Genomic DNA, 20,961 nt, shown 5'->3' on the forward strand with positions numbered 1-20,961 from the left:
GTTCCAACTGCCAGGCCTTTTTAGCTTCCTCTGACAGCTCTACCTGTAACATGGTGTGACAGTACAGCATATGTCCTTCAGTGGAGGGCAGTTTTAGCTGTAAGGCCCAGGCGCACCAGCATGTAAAGACACAACATTTTTGCATTGAATAAATTATGATCAATAGTGGATTGGCTATTAGGGGAAAACTAAACTAACTCAAACTTTGCTTAACTTTGACATGCAAATTTGCAACGCAGACTGATAGCAAACCGTTTGACAGTGCTGAGGGAACAGAGAGCCAGAGAAACCAAATGGAGGACGCTTATTAGCTATGTTGCACTTTCATTTAACCTGCTGCTCTGGTCAAGTGTAAACTGCTCTACAAAATAGACTGTGTGAACTCTTTGTCCCAATATTGACCAAGCAAGGTCGCTAGCTCCCAGAGCTTTTTTACCCCCCCCCCATTTCAATAACATTTTATTGAATGAAATGACAATTATGAGAACAAATGCACAGTACAGACAATAGAAAGACACTCTGAGAGAAATGGTGACTGACTAGCACTAGCATGTTCCTGGCTTGCTAGCATGTTAGCCATTAGCTACAGTACTTCAGCAAACGATCCATTGAGTAGTCCTTACGTCACCAAGCCTCTAGCAATGCCTTTGTGTGTGATTGGGGCTTTACACTTGCTTGTATGTATCAATAAGCAGGTCATTTTCCTCGCCAAGAAACTTGGAAAAATCCTGACTTGAGACTTTTTCTGTTTTTGAATCGATGTCCTTCAAGGACGTATTGGAGGACAATGGAAAATGCTGTCAAGGCCTGAGAGATGGAGGCATAAAATAAGGAATTTGTTTGATGTGAAATCCCAGATGGAAGTTGAATGCTCCAGATAATTCAGACGTCTGATGATGACCAATGCACTGGTGGATTGTATCTGAAGTGTGTGTGTGTGTGTGTGTGTGTGTGTGTGTTTGTATGTGTATGTGGGTAGGTGGGGGGGGGGGGCGTTTAAATCAAATCCAATGATGTTCTCCACTCCCAGTCCACCAATTAAAGTAATCAATGCCACGCCTGAGTTACCACAGCATCATGGTCTGTGAGCTGCTCCTCAGGCCTTCGTTCACATCAGCCTGTGGCTTGTGAATACTATTACCTTACCCTTACAAGCCATAAAGCCATTGTCCCTCCGAATCTAATTCTTCCATAATTAACCTTGTGTGTAATCCTGAGAGCTTGCTGATGGATGTCCAAAATGCTAACTCAATCCCCAGCCAAGGTTTCCCTGATTAGATTAGTGTGCACTGACTCATATTTGCACAATGCCGTTGTCTGACTCAACAGCTGTCAAACACAAGAGATGGGCATAAGCCACCAATTAAATATGCTAATATATTTTATCCTCTTAGATCGGCAAAGAAAGGGTGAAGGGGCTGGATTTGGGCGAGTCAGTCGTCCTAATTTGCCACATTTTCCTCAGTAATTGAAAGCTTCACTTCGTTGGGGGCAACCTCAGTTTGTCAGCACTCACTCTTCAGGAACAGTAACAACTGAAAGGAGAAAGGAAGTAGATGTGGAGTGAGCTGGTTTTAGCCAATCTAATAAGAGGCAGTGATTTGCATCTGTGTTTGGTCTGAGTGCAGAAACAGACTAGTGTTATTAAAATTGAGACTGGTGGTTGTGTCTCGAACTCACTGATCCATCAGAGACAAGTGACAGCCAGGCAGACAAGCCTGTAATGGAGTGGTCATGGACCAAAGACACCAGAGAATACACTCACACAAAGGCACGGAAAATACTGCGGTTAGTAGAGAAGATGACGTACAGAGGGATAAAAAAAAAATCAAAGAAGCAACAATCACATGTTCCATGTGCTACTTAACGGTTATATTCACAGTAAATCATATACATGAACACTCTCTAAAAGAAACAGAACCATTAGTAGCAGTCGCTTTGTCTTACACACATCTATGATCTATTGTTTAAAATCCTTTTCACAGGTCTAGATATGCCACCTACTGACCTCCCCGTCTCTCCCTCTCCCAGTGGTGTGCAGATGAGTGCTGGTCCAACTGATAATGACGGGGGGATATTGAAAGACGAGCAACCCTGCCGTTTCCCTCTCTCTACGATTCATTAACCCAATTTCCACTGAGCTCTGTCCCACATGTGTCAGCGAGGTGCCTGCTGAGGATTCTGCCGCCCCGCCCGGCCCCATCCTCTGCCCCGTCGCACTCTAGCTTGCCATCAAACTGACAGATAACTGTCGAGGAGCGGGGTCACCCCCGAAGTGTCAATAATCTTTCTATGTGTGCTCTTAAGGCTTAAGATTGCCCACTCTGATCGATCCTCTGCTCTCCGAGGTTCAAGGATTTAAATTTAGTGTCTTGTAATGATCTAGAGTAGACAGTTCCTTCAGATTTACAGGGCAAAAAGCCTAGAGATAGTCAGATTTAGATCTTATCTTATCAGCTATGAGGTATTAGTAGGTAGGATAAATAAGGTGAAGTAAAGCCTAAGCTGATATCACTATAACGAGCTGATAAATGGCAGAAACATGCAACTGACATTAAAAGAAGTTTAAATGTTCAATTTTTTTGAATAATAAGTTATTGATAATGATTATTAAATGCTATTTGTCTGCAGGATAATACAAGGCTTTATCAGATGCTAAACAATTTGGATTAGCTTCTGATTGCATTTTCATTGATGTTTCATTCACAGTTATAATTTGGTTGCCGGATCAATACTCACATATGACACAATCATCTCTAGTAGACTTCATGGCTCATGGAAGAGAGAGAATGGAAGGAAACTCATAAGTTGTGGTATGAGTTGTAATTGTAGCTTAGTTCATTAATATTTGTATTAGTTGTCACACTGTCTCACAGCAGCTTCGATTGTAATTAACCCAATCTGAGTGTTAAATTTCCTACATTTCAAGGAGAACTTGAGAGTAAAATAACAGCGTGTTTCTTATTTGGGGTGTGGAAGCAGCTTGCTGAACATGCAAAATGTGCCCAACCGCTTCCACTACCTCAGTACATCCTGCTCTCTCCCCCCATATCCAGGCCTTGTGCAAACCCCCCAGGGCATGCACAGAGGGATTTGCAGTGTACACAGTCATCACTGGGGCTTCAGCGGTGCCTGAGAGGGTCAGTGGATGAATGAATGAATGCACTGACTGGGCTGTTGGGGTTGACCAAGATATTATTCACTTTTAAAACCCTATCTATTGTTTTTTTTGTTTTTTTTTTGAAAACGTCCTCCTCTAGTCTTAACACTGTGACACAGTAGTCAATGAAAAGGTACATGAGCTACTAACTTTTGTCTGTTGCCATCATAAATTGAACAACTCCTGAAAACAAAAGAAACCTGTAGTTATTGAATAACTTTTATTTTTTTATTTTCTTGAAAGTTTCATATTATGTGAACTGGTGTAATACTGTATGTTACGTACATTCTGACTTAAAAGATTAATATTATCCATTCTGTGAAGTATCCCAAACCACAATCTGTTTAATGGGCTTACCCCGATCTGCCTTTCGTCCACTTTTTCCCACCGGTCACTGTCAACCCTCCTAGCAGGCATAAAGGTCAAGGGTCAGACCCGTCCACGCTCACCAATGATCAAACACAGCACTGATTCAGCCCCCAGTTGACACCAAATGACCATTAAATCAGCCGTTACATCACAAGGGAGCATGGAAATCATCAAGAACCTTCAGATACACACACAAATACACATTCTCCGCTTTTTTTTTCTTCCTTTCTAATCTTCAAGGCGACATACTGGCTGATAAAAGTAGAAAGGACTCTTGTAGTAGAGTTTTGAAAAATGTAGTGGCCGAACGTGGCCCCATTCAAACACAAACTCATTGATTGGTAGCATAAACCACCAGGAAGTCTAGTAGGTCTATTTAGGCCTGAGGTGACATGGTACTCCACAATTAGCCCTCAATCAATATGTCTCTCATTGAGTTTTACATCAGTGCAGGACAGTTTACCAGCCGTGCTGAAGGTTAATGCAGAGGATGGTTTAGTTTAGTCTAATTTAGTTTACAGGCAGACGGTGTTTATTGGACCAGAAAACCATTTGTTATCTGTTTCCTCTGGAGGAGCGGTCATGAATCAATCTCAATGCATATGTACAAACACAGAAGCGCCCCAGTGATTACTCCAAATAAACACACACACAATGGTATAAGTACACACATACACGCGCTCATACGCATAAACACACATACACAGGAGAGGGGAAGAAAGAGAGGACTCGCATACACACAAACTGGCACAAACACACTCTTGTACACAGACACACACTTGCCTGAAAAGACCAGTTTGAGTTGTGCTTCTACACGAGGCCACTTCATTAATAAGCTCCTGCTGAAAGTGTGAATCCCGATATTTACAGTTGGCCAGCTTGTTTAAACTGACCACAATTCATGCTTTATCTTGTAGTCCAAGCATATTCAACAAGGAGTTTGTGTAGCGGTGATGCAATGCTGATGGTGGTACTCAACACAGTTAGTAACGTGCTGCTGGAAGGTCACATGGTCCACACTGATGACTAAGTACTTTTTCCATCCTTGTCAAAATAAATGTGATGACTTGGGTTTGAATCCAGTCTGAGGAAATGTTTGTGTCCAGAGATCGTGCACCAAGTTGTAGTGACGCCCATACCTTAAATGGTGTGTTCACTGAAATCACAACAAAAAGCTTATGTTTTATTTGTTTTGAGATCTCTAGGATTTCCGTCTCCACCCCAGTAAAGTTAAAGAGAATTGAACTTGATTGTGGTGCTCATACCATTTAAAAAATACAATAAAAAAATTTACAACAATGTTTCCTACGCTCCCAGAAACCATGTTGTGGTTAGAGATCGCTGTGAACAATTCCTCTGCCAAAGAAATAGTCCCTAGGACAACTGTTGACAGCACGCTCTGAGAAATATCCGGAGTAACAACAGGGTTTATTTGACATTGTTTGTGGGAAAACACATTGCTGTTGAATTCTGTGAGCACTACAAACAAAAATCTATTTACCTCAATTGTTGTTGAGTGGAGAAAAAAAATGGATGAAAATAAAGTGAAAGTGAATGAAATTGTGTGTGTGGTGCAGAAAAATTAAATTTAAAAAACTCAGGGGCAATGTGCTTTTCCAGAAACATTGAATAACCCCCCAAAAATGCTGTCAACAGTTTTCAATGGAACTATTTGTTTGGTAAAAAGTAGCGCCAAAGAAAACTTTTCACCATGAGGTGTGTGCATTATCCAGAGTAACCAGAACAAGGTTTCTGGTATGTCAAGGTGCTGTCAATTCTTTAAAATCCTGTGTGCTGGACAAACAATAGTCTATTCACCTCCATTGTTTTTGGATGCCTGAAGAAATCTCAGAGGCAGATATCTCAAATAAACAGAACATAAAACCAAAACAGTGTGGCTAGATACCACAAGAGATTGATGAGAAAATATCCTTCCATCCATCCATTCTCCCAAAGTAATAACTATATGTTGTGGTTTGCGCAATTTGTATCATGGCGTCTGTCTATTCTATTTTCTGTGAAGCACTTTGTAACTACTGTTATGAGAAGTTCTATATAAATTACTCACTGACAGCTGAGTGTCTCTAAACTTAGGGCGTGTAACGTAGTGATTGAGATGACTGTTGATACTCAAACATTAAACCCCTAAAAGCTAATAGACATACTTTTACGCTTTCGGCAGTGCCGCCAGCTGACAGCAAGTTCAGGCTGGTTTAGGACATGCTTGTGCCTTGGACTGTTAGATGTCATGTTGTGTAGGAGCTCAGGCGCTGACAGACACGTTGCGAGGACACTTGGCACAGTGCTCTCGTTGCTAGAAACTTGCCTCGAGACAATGACTTCAAAGAAACATGTAAGTTACATAAGAGGACAGAACTTCCAGTGATTGACGCCCTGCTCAACAATGGCAGCCAAGATCAATATGGACTGAGGATGTGCTAGAGGAAAGGATGAATGAAGGGATGTCAGCACAGATATATTAATGGATGCATATGCATTTCATGACAACTAAAAGGTATAGCGGGTGAATTTGTTTTGTTTTCATTCAATTAGTGCTTCACAGAGGCTTTCTTATTCTTTCTTCCCCCTTGTTGCTATTCTCTCTCCTCCCAGCCCCTATCTTATTCATTGCCTTTCTCTTGCTTTTTATCTCTACATCTTTCTTTTTCTCTTTTTTTCCCCCTCTCTCCCTCACTTTTGCTTTCTTTTTGTAGGTGCTGTATTGCGCAGCCAAGGCCGTTTCTTCCTCAGAACACGCTCTTGAAAGGCTATTCATGGATTCTTCAATGAAACCCTATTACATTTGTGTGTGTGTGTGTGTGTGTGTGTGTGTGTGTGATAGAGAGAGAGAGAGAGAGAGAGAGAGAGAGAGAGAGAGAGGGAAAGAGAGACGAAGAAAGAAAAATAAAGAGAGGGGAAGGTATTCCGGGGGCCGTGCTACAGTACCATCTGTATGCAAATCTCCTCAGACTTTGGTAAACTTTGATCAAACACTCAGGCCTCCTTTTCTCTCCCTTCCCTCCCTCTCGTCCCTCCCTCCCTCTCGCCCTCTCTTGCCTCCCTGTCCACTATGTGCTCTGCAATTACTGTAGCTCCATAGCTCTTTGTCAGGGCTGCATATTACTCAGTTAGGGCAACGGGTTCCCTCGAGGAACTGCCCTTCATCCCCCACCACACACATCCATGTTTTAATACCCGCTGATAACCTCCCACGGACAGCTCCTCTACCTTCCACAACCCTCACACGCACACACACACACACTATTACTTAGCACCTGCGACAGCACTGGACCCTACAACAGATGGTGACACCCCCCTCGCACACAAACACACACACACACACACACACACACACACTCCCCTCACAGATAGCAGGGCTCTTGGCAAACAGAGCTCAGTGTGGCGCATGGGTGACGGGCATGCCTTTGTGCAGAGGTTGGGCACATTGCAGGCGCACACACACACACTTGTGTATCCACACACACACACACAGCAGCCATTGTTTCCTCCATATGGGAAGGTTAACATGTTGAATACAGATCCGCTGTCCAACAGGACAATAGAAATGTTGTGGCAAGTGTTGTCAATTAATGGCAGCGGTAATGAAGATCTCAAAACAGATGACAGACACAAACACATGAGGAAAACCCACAAACATGCCACATTATCTCCTGTGTAGCTTTAATATACATCCGTCAGTGGGGTGTAAGCCCATTAGAGTCGTGTTGTGTATGTGTCTGGGCAGTTCCAGCCAGGCAGTCAGTGGGCAGAAGGATAATGGGTATTAATCAGGGAAAAGCCACGGCCATATGTCTGTTTAACGTAGGAGATGGCTACTCCCTGAATGTCAGCTCCCCTAAAACAATTAGCCTCATCTCAGAGAGTAGATAGCCTAACTGTGGGTGAAGTGTGTGAGCATATGAGTGTGTGTTGTGTGTGTGTGTGTGTGTGGGCGTATCTGAGAGGTGTACGATTTTATGTTTGTTAAACACGGAGTGGGCAGGAAATGTGGCAGTGGACACTCTTGAAATGTATGTGTGTGCAATTTCTCATTAAATGTCACAGTTAATCTCGACATTTTAAGAAAACTGTGTTGGGTGTTTTTTTTATTTTTTTTTATTTTGTCCCTCATTTTTTCTGGGGGATGTTATTGTCCATGAATTTGTTTTCATCCTATAACCAAGTAGGATAAGCCATTAGGCAGATGGTAAGGGGAAGTCCCACGAGAGGACACGCACGCACATGCGAGCGCATCGCAAAGACACCAGACTCCTGTCACATACACACACGCACACACATGCACTGTAAGTGCGCACAAAGACACCAGACCCACCAGACCCCTGTTATGTAATCCACCAGCTCCACTCCCCCACCGAGAGGCTCAGTCTTGGGCTGTCTCAACTCCAAAACAAAGTCATCAGTCTTCATATAGCCCTGTCTCTTACATAGTGCTCATACTTCTGCATCATTTGGATGCTGCTCCTATGGATGAATGGGGTCTTAAATAGTTCAATGTGAAGAGTATGGCACTGAATGTGTAAGGATTGGAGTATGATTCATCCTGTGGTTCTGTAATATATTGTTTTTGCAGAAGAAGAGAACCTCTCTCATACCGTGCTATGCAGTCATTGCTTTCTTAGGTAAAAAGGATTAATCAAAGTCATCAACAATGTGTGTTTTTATGTCCTGTTAATTCCCTTCTCTGCAAGTCTCTTTCTCTTTCCCTCTGTGAACACACTGTCGTGCTGAATGGCTACTCAGACCGTGGCAACAGATTTCTCTTTCAGCCATCTCCAGAGAGCGCCTGGCCAGACTCCTGAGTGGCACATATTTGGGTCAAGGCCCGGCGCTGGAGCCACAGAGGGAAGGAGGAGAGAGGGGAGGAGAGAGAGGAGGAGGAGTAGGAGGAGGAGGAGGAGGAGGTGAGGGGCAGGAGGAGGAGGCCAGAGCCATGTGGCTGATGTTGGTAAACAGTATCCAGCCTTGTCCTGGCATCATGGCAGGCAGCGCACAACGCCGGAGATATCAGGCGCCCGGGCCACACACAGACCGGGACAAAAGGTAGACACACATATAGACATTTGTATTCATACACACACACACACACACACATGCGGGCAGAAATACACAGACTAACAGACAAATAAAAGACTCACTCTCTGTGTCTGCCACTCAGCAGCTGCTCCAGTTTCCATGGTAACAGCCTGAACAATGTAGGAAGAGCCGTGTTGGTGAAAGAGGGAAGTAGAGAGAGGAGAGAGAGTGTGTGTGTGTGTGTGTGTGCTCGGTGCACTTGAAGTGTGTGTGTGTGTAGGTGTGTGTGTGGGTGGGTGTGAGAGGCTACAGAGGGGGAGGTAGCCGCAGGGTGCTGAGACAGAGAGGATTCAGAAGACACTCTCTTTATTTCTTTGTGAGGATGAGTCTTTGAGAGCAGCAAAAACAAATACGGAAATGTAGAGGCAAACAGACAAAATGAAGAGAGAAAGAGACAGATATGGAAGGGTGAAGGGGTTAAGGGTGATGTTGGCAGATTCACTGACAATAAAAGATCCACAATGCACAAAGACGAGGATTTTAATGATGTCTATTTATTTTTCAAAATGAGGTATTTCAAAGTGCTATGAGTTGCAGCACTAAATGTACATTTTAAAAATGAAAAAAACAAACATCTTATATCCGTTTACCCAGTTCTATGCACCCGATAGTTACAAATATAAACAAAAGAGGAGGAAAGAAAAAGGCCAGGTACGTGAGGATAGAACACATTTTGCTGTACAAAAGAATTATTTGAGATAGAAGAAAAAAATGATGAGATAAAGTGATATCTACCAAGAACTCATTTTCATACGAAAATATAAGTATCAAATTTAGTATGTATCAGGTTCACACTAAAAGCATAAAGGTGTGTAGAATTAGTAATATGATACAATACAAAGAAAAAGAGAAAAAAAAAACAATATATTGTTATATTACAAAGTTTCATGACTCTCAAAAATCGAGGCCTTACAGTACTTTTAAAGGTATATAAACTTCCAGTCTAGTTATTGGCAGCTTCCTGACATGTATAAAAAAAACCAAGGACAAAATGTATTACAAAACAAGGCAGATCTGAGTGTATTTTTTGTCTGTACACTATTGTTATATACAAAAGTGTCGGCTAGCAAGGTGCACAGTTATACATCCACTGACTTGGTTTGAGCACCAGTGTGATAGAGGAGTGAGAGAAAGAACCTGTAGTGGCATTGTTTATGTGACCCATAACGCCTCAAGTCGTCATAGTCTCTTCAGTTTTGCAGTGGTGAAGGCAAAGTAAGTGTGCACTGCTTCTGTACGTGAACTTTGAACTCTCCAAGCAAAGTGCCCTTTAACACCCGTCCCTGTGGGAATCACCTGATTCCAGGCTGGTGTCACAGTGAGTACAAAAAAAAAAAACAAAAACACGATACAAATAGAAATGATATAAAAGCCAGAGGAAGGGAAGACCAAAAAAAGGTGTGTCCTCTCTCCTTCCTCATTCTTTTCTCTTTTTATCTTTCCTCAATGTGACTGGATTGAAAAAGTAAACCCTAAACATTCTTAACGTCAACAAATGTGCAAAAAAAGTGGCGGCAGTGAAAGTCCGAGCATCCCTCCAGCAACCCCCCCTCCCCCTCTCCTCCTAGATGTTGTGTGCCGGCATCTGAAGATGAACGTCCTCTGAGATGTTTTGTTTGTGTGTGCACGTGTACGACAGATATGCAGGCCTATGTGTCTGTGCTTAAGTGTATAGGCCTAAATGTGTGTGAATCTAATTTGTGTTTCAAACAGACTGGGGTGAGGCGGGAGGAGGGGGGGGGGTCATCCAGGGTATATGTGAGTGTTTCTGTGTTGTAGCAGTTGTTTGTTAGCGAGTCCTTGCTTGCTCCAGCCTGCGCATCAGCTGTTGCCTGCGGGCCTGGAGCCTGTCCTTCTCCTGCTGGAGCCTCATCTCCTCTGTCTCCAGCGAGCTCACATACTCGGTGGCCTTCTTCAGGATCAGCACTTTTGCTGCCTTTTCGTTGTGCGCCAGCTCTGGCACGTGGTCGCGCAGCATCAGGAAGCTGGAGCGCAGGTCGTTGCGGCGCTGGCGCTCTAAGATGTTGTGGTTGCGCCGGCGCTCACTGTCCTCTGAGTCAGAGCTGCCGCGTGGGCTGCTGTCTCCGCTGGCGCTGCGCTTGCTGCGTGCCCCTGATGTGCTGGAGATTGAGCTGCAGGATGTGGAGGAAGATGAGGAGGATGAAGAGATGGTTCTGGTGGGAGGTCGTGGAGCGTCTGATGTCTTTTGCTTCTTCGGAGGTGGGGTAGGGTCGTCGTCTGAAGCATATGGTGAGGGGGCTGCGTAGTTGTGTTGCTGCTGGTGGACTGAGCTCCTCTTCAGGATCAGCTCCTGAGGGGCTCGACTGACGAATCGACTCACAACACCCGACCCTGAAGCCAGGCCCCTCTGGTCTTGACTCTTGGGATGCACAGAGATGGTGACGGTGCCCGTCGCCATGGGTGATGCTTTGTTTGTGGAGCGCCTTTTCTCTACTGTAACCACATCAATCTCTTCCTCCTCTTCCTCATCCTCCTCCTCATCCTCTTCTTCTTCTTCTTCTTCTTCCTCTTCTTCTTCTTCATCGTCGTCTTCCTCTTCTGGGAAAGAAAAAGAGAATGCGTGTGACTTAATAGCTCTGACAAAACAAGTATTCCCACTATGTCAATGTGTACCAGCAGGTGACAGGTATGTACATGTGTGTGTGTGTGTGTATATATGTGAGTAAGATCAAGAGAGAGTGTGTGGGAGCGAGAGTGTTGCTCAACGCTGTTTGCACAAGCAGAAACCTCTTAATGCTTAGTGTCAGTCACTCCTCAACTAATCTACTCTGCAGGCGATGACACGTTCAGTCTCACTGCTGAGCAGACAGGCTGGATTTTTGCCTTTCATTCACTCTCCCTCCCTCAAAACTTCTCCTAATCTTCTCCGGTGAGATGAGACAGTTTTAGTCTGATGCCTTCAGTCTATCACTGCAGCTCCAGTCATGCTGACATTGTGAGATAGCAACAGAGGCATTAAGAACTTCACTTTTAACTATGACCTCCGATAAAGTTAAAAATCTCCCTTTTCTCGTTCAGCTGAGCTCTTCATCTTAATACCTGTGCAAATCGAACGGAGCGGCTAAGACTTATCATCCACTGGCGCCTTTGAAGATGAGAGGAAGTAGCCAATCATGAGGTAGAGAGTGTAAGGCCCAGTTAAAATGCCTTTGTGATAATGGCTCTCATTATCAGCTTAGGAGCATCTGAAGAGTGTGGCATTTTACAGCTTACAGTAACCCACTTCAGACACTGCTGCACCAGGATGCTGTCTCAACACACACACACACACACACACAAACTGTGCACAAACACACGCAGTCTGGCACTGCCATCAAAACAAAGCCGGGCACAGCTGGGTGGATGAGGGGGCGTGGCTGGCTTTGCCACATGTGAGGCTGGGATTTAGCTGTTTGGTGTTTTGCTCAGAATGGAACAGCTCATTTACTGGAGCTGGGAGGAGTATAAATAGAAGAGGGAGCACAAAATCCCTGTCTGGGGAGATAAAATATTAGCTTAAAGTTAGAAATAAAGAGTTCTTTTTTGGAGGGAGTTTATAAGAGCACAAGATCCAGGTGTCTCCCATGCCAGAACCTTCCATCTGTACAGCTGATTTTGAAGTCATATAACTCGGGCGGTCACTTGCTCCCATGCAATGTCTTTTCAACAGGAAAACGGATAAACCCACATTGTAGCCTTTCAAAACTGTGTCTTATTGAAAGTGAGGAAAAACGCGTGTAACACAAAGAAGGACGCGTCTTAACGCTGCGAGCGGCGGAAGAGCATTGGCGCGGTACTGTGCGCAGGGTGGTGGGGCGGCAGGCGATCGGATCACCACACTTTAAGCCTCGGAGTTGGAGCGGCGCCAGGGAGACAGCTGTCGAGATGGAGCGCTTGTTCAAAGCTGTCACCCCCCTAAAAGAAGCAGCCAGAGCCCTCCTCCGTCCTCTTTCTTTTGCAGTGGAGGAGGTGTTTGGCAAAGCAGGCTGAGCAATAGCCTCTGTGCCAAGCTGGAGGCCTTTGTACTACTGTTTCACAGCGAAAACACGCTGATAATGACTCGTGAGTGTTTGTTTAGGGAACTTGTAGGCAATGATAGGTGGGAGATGAAATCTTAGGGCGATTAAACACACACACAGCTCATTTTCCAATCTACTACTTCCTACATTACTCCTAAAAAGAAACAGCAACACTGGAGTGTCTCAATCTGTATTCATGAGAGTATGGTTTTGTTGTAGGCAACCCTTTCTTTTGCCATGATACACTATAACTCATGTTCTCTCTCTCTCTCTAGCAGCTGATCTCAAGGCGGCAGTTTGTACAGACTGTCTAAAATAAGTGCCAATTTCTCACCCACTGTGCGCAAATTGTCCCTTAATCCATGCGTAATGAAAGCTTTCACAGCACCGTGAACCAGACACTTTATCAGCTCATCACATTATTGGACACCGTTTCATCTTTCCCCTCCTACAACCTGGTCCGGGTGCAGTCAGGTGGTGGTTTCTTTTTGTTTTGCTCAGATGCCAACTGAGTTCAAGGTACACAATTCCCAATTTTACTGCCATCTGCCGGATGAAGAGCCTGCTGATTACATAAACCCCCGTTCACTGTGTCACTACTCCACTGTGTGTGTGTGTGTGTGTGTGTGTGTGTGTGTGTGTGTGTGTGTGTGTGTGTGTGTGTGTGTGTGTGTGTGTATGTGTTGGTGTGTGTGCGTGGAATGTAACGAGGTAATCCGATTCTGGGCCAGTCATATGAACAAGCTCCAGTCACTCCAACTGGGAGGGGTACTGGGCTTAAAATAATAATAATCATCATAATCATAATAATAATGTTCCATTTAAGTGTTGGATGTTTTCTTCAGGGTTCAGGGTTTACAAAAGGAAAAGGGAAACAAAGACATTTGTTGACATATTTTCTTACCGGAGTCACTGGGAGCGCTTCCGTGGGTTGTGGATGTGTTAACGGTCACGGATGAGTCCCTGCTGCCGTTCTTCTTGTTGACAGGGAAGGGGAACACTACCGCTGGGTCCACACACTCTGACACCGAGCTGCGGCTCACCACCTCCGGCGCCTTGACGCACATGTTCCTGCCGCCTCCTGTGGCAGTGGAAATAGCTTTGCCGAGTTTCTCCGTGACCACCCGCTCCAGCTTTTCCCTGGCGGAGAACCCACTCCACATACAGTCCTGGATAATGATGCTGTTGGGGTTAGTATCCAAAGCGGAGCCGAACAGGTCCCCATCGTCAGATGCCCCCCAGATATCGTCCTCAGGCAGGAGCAGCAGCTCGGAAGCCCAGTCCAGTGGATCCCCTAAGCCGAAGCCTAGAGGGTCTGCTTCCGGGGAGGCAGTCGCCGGCTCCCCCGGTAGCGCGGCTCGGCTCGGGGAGAGGGGCGGAGTGGGCAACAACTCGAATTTCTTCCAGATGTCCTCCCCCGGTGGCGCAGAGTCGGGACCACAGAAGTAGAAGTCGTCCTCATCCGGGTAGAAACACGGTTGTAAGGAGTCAAACTCCAAATCGGAGTTTTTACTTGTGATCGCCGGCATTCTATCCCACAATCGAAAAACCTGAGGGAACAAAAGATACTTTAGTCTCCAAAAAGAAAGAGCGTCTCTTCCCGTTCCCTCTCTCCTCTAATCACACCTGAAAACTACGCCGTAGAAAAAAAAAAAGCATGAGTCAAAGCCCACACACAGACACACAGTCTGCTCCACTAAATTCCACACTCACTCCTCTGTGGGGTTTAAAAACCACACAAATCTCACAGGAGAATGTGCGTAAATGTGACCGTGACGCACAAACTGTGCAAAGCGACGCATCAGCTCACCACTCACCAAACACACCAGAAAATATGATTAAGATACAAAAAAACTTGTTTACAAAATAATAATAATAATAAATGTAATGACAACAATCCAATCAAATAGAGGATGTGTTTTTGTGTGGAAAAAAACGTGAGAACATAATAACAAATGTATATTTGACCGCTGAAATGAGAGGATGCTCACCTTGTCCTGACTTGGGATGATAATGTGCGAACCAATTTGTCTCGTATCTCGCAGTCAGTAATACAGACACCAGATTTTGAGCAGTCATCTACTTTGGGAGCACAGACAGCCCTCTAACACACATTGTGGCTGGCTGCAGAGTGTTATACACTCAGTTCTGAAGGAAGAAACTCCTCCCTCCCAGGCTGGGGGGTGGTACAGTCGGGCTTTGGGTTTGATGCGGCGCGGGAGACAGGGTGGCTGAGAGCTCTTTTTCAAGGTGAATCGAGAAATAGCCCAAACATTGAAAGCAAGAACGAAAGCACGGCGGCAAGACAGAACATAAAGGAAAGAATGGAAGATGAAACAAAGAAAAGAAAGAAACAAATAAATAAATTAATTAATTAATAAAGAGAGAAAGTAAGAATGACTATATTATATTGATAGCCGCAGGCAAACCGTCTTTTCTCTCTCTTTATCTGTCCACTGGGATGACAAACAACAAGGAATCAGCTATGAAATAGTCGAATTAACTCCAGAGGCTGTTAATGATGTCTCAGATTGCTCAAGGGCACTGCGGCAGGCTGGATGCTATTCCTGGTTCCTGACCGGGAGGGGGAGTGTTACGAAATGTTGTAAATTGTGGTGGTAAAATAATAATAATAATATAGACATCAAATTCATAATTATACATCCGTTTTGCTTCTCATTCATACACATGTGGATGTCATTAATTTAAAATAACCCGTAGTGATGTATTCCTACACATCCAGCCCTTCTGCCCTCCTCTTGCTCTCCTGTAGAGCTCCAAATATCATTTTCTCTTTTGTCTGTGGGCCACCAGCATCCTTTGGATGAAAGGCACAGTAAAAGCCTCAGTGCGCCCTCATACGGACACTCATAAAACAGCAGCACATACGCGCACCATCAGCTGAACTGAGAGAGCCAGCCAGACAAAGACAGAAAAACACTGTCGGGTTTTTTTCCCTCCCCCCCCCAAAAAAAATGAAAGTTAAAAAAAAATAGCCACTTGGGAAAAATAATATACTTCTCCTGCGCTTTAAGGACCAGCATGTCCTCAGACAATAGGTTTATATGTGACCGAGGAGTGTTCAGCTGTCTCCGGGATAAGACAGGATCCGAGAGGAGCATGTTACGTAACCGCAAGCGGTGGTGGTTGTAGCCTGGAGTCATTCCCATTCCCTTTTCTAATGACAGCTTAGGAGGAATGGCGCATCTGTAATTATGCGCACAAGCACAGGCGCACACACAGTCCCCGATACTGACTTAGGGGAACGTTTACAAAACGGATTCCAGTTGAACGCCAGCTGTGATCAAGAAGAATGACTTCTGCCAGTTTTTGCAGTCGGACAATGAGAGATGATAAAACCAGAATTTTACATTTTAGGTGCATTGTAATAAAAAAAAAATAATAATAAAAAAGATGCTACATTTTTTGTTGTCTTATTTCAAAAGTTGAAAATTATTTAATCTAAAATACATTTTTCTTTCATTTCTCTTTTTATTCAAAAAGGCATAAATTAATTCACACAAAACTAATATCACAGAAGATTTAAGAAATATGAATTTAGTAACAATGCATTTTAATGCCAGAGACACACTTTTCAGTTCCTTCATGTAGAAATATTGGATTTTTTTTTTTTTTTCTTCTTCTTGGTGGGGTAGAGTTCAAACGACCGCAGTCAGTGAAAAGTGAGAATCTGCAGCTGTTTTGTCCTCAGAGTAGGAATAGCAGGGAGTTTCCTGGGACTGGCTCCTCAGCTCCCAGGAACTGGAGAGATGGTTTGGGAGTCAAAAACTCCCCACAGGCTCTTGTCCGCTCTTTTACTTTCTCAAACTGCTGCTCAGCTCTGACCCTCCAGCAGCAGCAGCAACAGCAGCAGCAGCAGCAGGAGGAGGAGAGACCGCAGAAGCAGCTTCCTCTGTGAAATAGTCCAGAGAGTGGGAGTGAGAACAGAAGGGAAAGTTGTTGTTTTTTTAGGGGGATTTTTTTTTTTAATGTCCAATACATATCAGAGTGAGAACAGGAAGCTGCACACTGCTGCTTGCTTTGTATAAAACAGCAGAGGAAACACTTAAGGAAACAAACAGATGGATGGGAAGAATAGTGACTACTGTGGCGTCTCAAACCTGCTGAAAGTGGATCTATTCAACAAACATGGAATAGATGCATGGATATGATCATTATGTCTGGTTATAGTTGATTTATATTCATATCAGTCCAGTTCTTATAACTCCTCCCAGCCACACATGCAAGAAAAGAAAAAAAACATGCTCCCCAGTTTACTATAATCCATTAGATTCATATTATTATTGCTCAATATACTAATATCACCTACTTCTTCTTAAAAGAGACCTCTGCTCTCAATAGCACTAAGGGGCATGTAAACATAGATGCAAAGAGAATGACAGGCTTGTCAGAAGTGGAACAATGGTGGCGTCTTTGCCTGTTGTTTTTATGACAATCATGGCATGCCCAGTCTCCCTCCCCACCATTCACCACTGGATCGGGACATGGATGGTTAAGCAATTAGGCCAGTTTTGATAAAAGATTCATAAGTCACCCCGGTGGACGGTGCAAAGATGAGCATGTTTTTATGCTGCAGTGACATCGCGACAGATGGTGTTAGGTCAGAGAGCATGCGCATCGTATCAATATTTGAATTGTTTGTGTATGTGATTGCGTGTATGTGTGTGTGTGTGTAGGTTTTTAATCAATGTCATGGTTTTCAGTGTAAACATTGAGTGATGCAGTTGACCTGAATAAATACAGAAGTATACAGTCATCACTTCACGTCACCTCAGCCGTGATATGGCAAATATTCATACAGAGTACATCCTGTTTGATACTGACTCTCTCCTCTCTGCCTGTGATTAAAATGGATGCAGAGTCTCATATTACTACATATTACAGGACACTAAAATAACAAATACATATGTATGAAGACATGCTCTCACATAGCAGACCGCTTCGTGTAGACAAGCTGTGTTCCACTCATTTACATGGTTATGTTTCTCTCACTCGGTGGTGGTCATAACTTAGAAATAAGAACATAATTTGGCTTCTTAATCAAAAATGTGCCGGTTTGAATACCTTGAATAGTTACAGTTACACCTCCCTCAGCAACTCTATCCTTCAGGCTCTTGAGTTAGGCAGGGTCACATAAATTCACATATTTTCTTACTGATTTATGGCTACTTTCATACAATTTTGAAACATAATATATTTTATTTATATCCAAAGTTAGTACCCTTTATGTTTAGTATATGATATCATCAGGTCATATTTCATAAAAATACAGAACTTCTACTGAGCTTCAAGATGTGAGTTTGTTTACTTGTGTGAGAATGGTTCGCCACATTAGTTTTGTTGACAGTTTAGGATACAGAGACCTTTATTGTCATTACATTACAACAGTTACATTCATACTTTTCAGTTCAATGTTACATATGAGGACATGAAATTGCATTTCCTGGGGCTTTGGTGAGGAAAATATTACAATAATAGTACATTATTTAAGAATTAAAGTAAACAAAATGAATATAGTGTGCAAGGTTGAGTTGGTTTTTGTGTATAATCAGAAATGTTCTTGACACTATTTGTTCTGTTTTTTCTCTTCAGGTAATAACTTGTTCCTCATCTTGATGTTTCATGTGTTTTCAAGTATCTGCATCATCTAGATCAAATGAAAAAAAAACTGCTCCAGTGAAAGTAGAGTCAAACATCAACGTCGTGGAGCCAGAAAAGCCTTTGGTCCATCTATAAAGCTGCACAAGACAACATGAGCAGCTTGGTAACCAGTCAGTGGTTTTGTTCTTCAGTCTGTGTAAAGCATTAAGTCTCCTCTTCTTTAATCATGTCAAGTCAAATTCCACAGTGGCATCTTCTCCTCAAACAAGCCAACTGCAACAAGAGGCCATGTTTGTCCATGATCCAGATCATTACATTTCAGCTCCAGCGAAACCTTCCACCCCAATGCGATGGAGCCTACACCCCCCCCCCCCCCTTCCCCTTCCCTTACCACACCCCCTTCACCTTCACATCACCCCAAACTAAACCAAGTATTAACTTTATCCTTAAAGCCACTTAACAGCAAAACAATCACACATCAGCTTCAATCTGCTACCTCGGTCCCACTTTTACACTTTGGGTCAACTTTTCTTTAAGTCTTGGTGTTGTTTGCTTGTTCCCTTTATGCTTTCATGAATCAGTTTCTCTCTGTTTGCTGCGCGTTTGCAACAAAGAGAGTGATATACACATTTTTCATACATAGTACACTACACTTTTTTTGTGAACGGCATTGATAGTGATTGTGCTGCCACAAATTTCAAATATAATTTTTGTAATATCAGGTAGGATGCATGGATATTGTGCTGTAGTTGATTCTCTGTTGATTTAGTGTCTTGCTCAAGTTGTTCAAGGGCACTTTTCAATACTTACCGTGTAGAGTTTGACTGTACATGAGCCTCAGATGATGAATTGCTTAAAAAGAAGTTACTTTTTTTTTTTTTATATTGTTCCCAGAGATGACTTTATCAAGATTTTGCAAGAGACTTGGCCTGTAGGGAAAAGCAGGAGCGAGTCGCAACAAAGCCCTTAGGAATTTGTATGAGATCTTAATGGCAATTCCTGAGTGAAAAAACCCCAGCAAAACATTTTGCAACATTCATTATGCTATTTTGAATATAAACCAATGAGACAAATATGCTTGGAGCAAAGAAAAAGTTTGTTTTCCCATGTCTATTTTTGGGGGACTTTTTCCCATCAAGTCTATTTTGGGAAGAAAAACTTGTCGTGAAAGTATTTTGGCCTTTTAGAACTTGCACATTTGATTGATATTGGATTTTAGAGTGCCAGAAGCGTGCCTGTGTGAAGGAAGTGCATTCTGTCTTGTTAGATCTTGCCCTCAAACTGTGTCTAAGTATGCCTAAAGATCTACCTATACAATTAAACCGGCACATCAGATGATTCATGGTGCATATAAACATCACTTTTTCCACTTGAGTAATGCCTCTGAATATTACTGCCAGGATCCCTGTTGTAATCCATTCCACCCAGGTTAATCCTTTCTTTGTCACAATAACAAATGTGTTTGGAGACAGTTGAAAAATGGATATAAACGCATATTACTCTTGGGAAATACATCTTCTCGTGTCTATAGTAACAGAATATATTACTGTAATGTAGGTCTCATTTAGCATGAAAGCTAATTTACATGAACATATTTCACCACGGACATCACCTAGAACTTTGTATCATCGTAACATCATGTAGCTATATCATATTTCAGCGTGAGACAGTGTTTAGTTGGCTGTTGAGGAAATACCAGACTCATTAACTGGAAGAAATGCAGTTACCTAACAGCGGACCAGGTGAAGAATGCATTAACAGATTTCACGCAGACGGTAACCAGTCATCCACTCTGTGTGGGAACTTTCATAGAGATGGAAAGTGATATGCATGTTGAGGTTTTATCATCGTTTCGCTAAAGTGAAAGTATAGATAAGAAACAATTATATGGGGGGACATAAAGTATATTCTGAAATTTAGTAGGCCTTTTTTTTCTTTGCATATGTCTGTCATAGATTTATTTGGAGTGCCCCATATCAGTGATTTCTGTTTATTTATTCATTGGCTTGAACAACCTTCATCAGTTCCCATTAGAGCGTAAAATGGGAGGTAATTGTGCATCACTGTTGTTTCATGGATCGCATTACCAGTTATGGATCAAGTCGTGACCATGAATCAATGAGCTTGGCCCTGAAGGTGAACATCATTAGGAGGCCTGACGATCAACTGGAAATCAATATCAGTGATGGATCCACAGAATGGGCACCAGCAACACGATCCAGTGGAGTCTGATCACAGTGAAAGAGAAAGCTCCTCCACTGCTGCTGCACAGAGTCAGTTGAACACTGTATCACCATGAAATACACTCCCCTGACCCCCCCCCCCCCCCCCTCCACCTCGCACCACCCGTTTTAAAAACCTCTCCTGACGCGCCCGGGGAGAAACGTTTAGCTCGACTGTTTAAAGTGTCGCACGTAAATTCAGTTTTGCCTTGACAGCTTTACAGGCCTATTGTTGCTCTTTTTTAAAAAAAAGGAGGCTTTGGTGAGTTTGTGGGGTCGTGAATCAGGGGAAGGAAGCCTTATTTGACTGATGTTGATGTGGGGGTCAGTCAAACAGACAGCAGAGCCACAGCCTGTTAAATGAGCACTGCTCTAAGACATGTTGAAATGATCAGCAATGTATCTGTCTATTCATCTCTCCATCCGTTTATCAATATACTGTATTTATCTGTCCATTACACCTAATTAGTTCTTT

At 43.3% G+C, this 20,961-nt stretch overlaps 1 protein-coding gene across 1 annotated transcript; it reads right to left on the reverse strand.

The window, feature by feature from the left end:
- Positions 1-9,096: 9,096 nt before the first annotated feature.
- mycn (MYCN proto-oncogene, bHLH transcription factor) lies at positions 9,097-14,964 on the reverse strand. Its single transcript, XM_042391463.1, has 3 exons — positions 14,634-14,964; positions 13,547-14,192; positions 9,097-11,182 (listed from the first exon to the last, which is right to left on the reverse strand). Exons 2-3 carry the CDS (start codon positions 14,169-14,171, stop codon positions 10,413-10,415), a joined length of 1,395 nt encoding a protein of 464 aa, XP_042247397.1. The 5' UTR covers positions 14,172-14,192; positions 14,634-14,964; the 3' UTR covers positions 9,097-10,412.
- Between the last annotated feature and the right edge of the window lie 5,997 nt (positions 14,965-20,961).

The sequence above is a fragment of the Thunnus maccoyii genome, chromosome 17 (genome assembly GCF_910596095.1).
Source record: "Thunnus maccoyii chromosome 17, fThuMac1.1, whole genome shotgun sequence".
In the NCBI taxonomy this organism is placed as follows: domain Eukaryota; kingdom Metazoa; phylum Chordata; class Actinopteri; order Scombriformes; family Scombridae; genus Thunnus; species Thunnus maccoyii.

What these genes read in the sequence shown, in the direction of transcription:
- mycn (XM_042391463.1), bottom strand. Translation starts at nt 14,171, where the DNA reads ATGCCGGCGATCACAAGTAAAAACTCCGATTTGGAGTTTGACTCCTTA. An exon ending in AAGCGCTCCCAGTGACTCCG is followed by an intron (nt 11,183 to 13,546) that starts GTAAGAAAATAT and finishes TTTCTTTCCCAG; the next exon opens with AAGAGGAAGACGACGATGAA.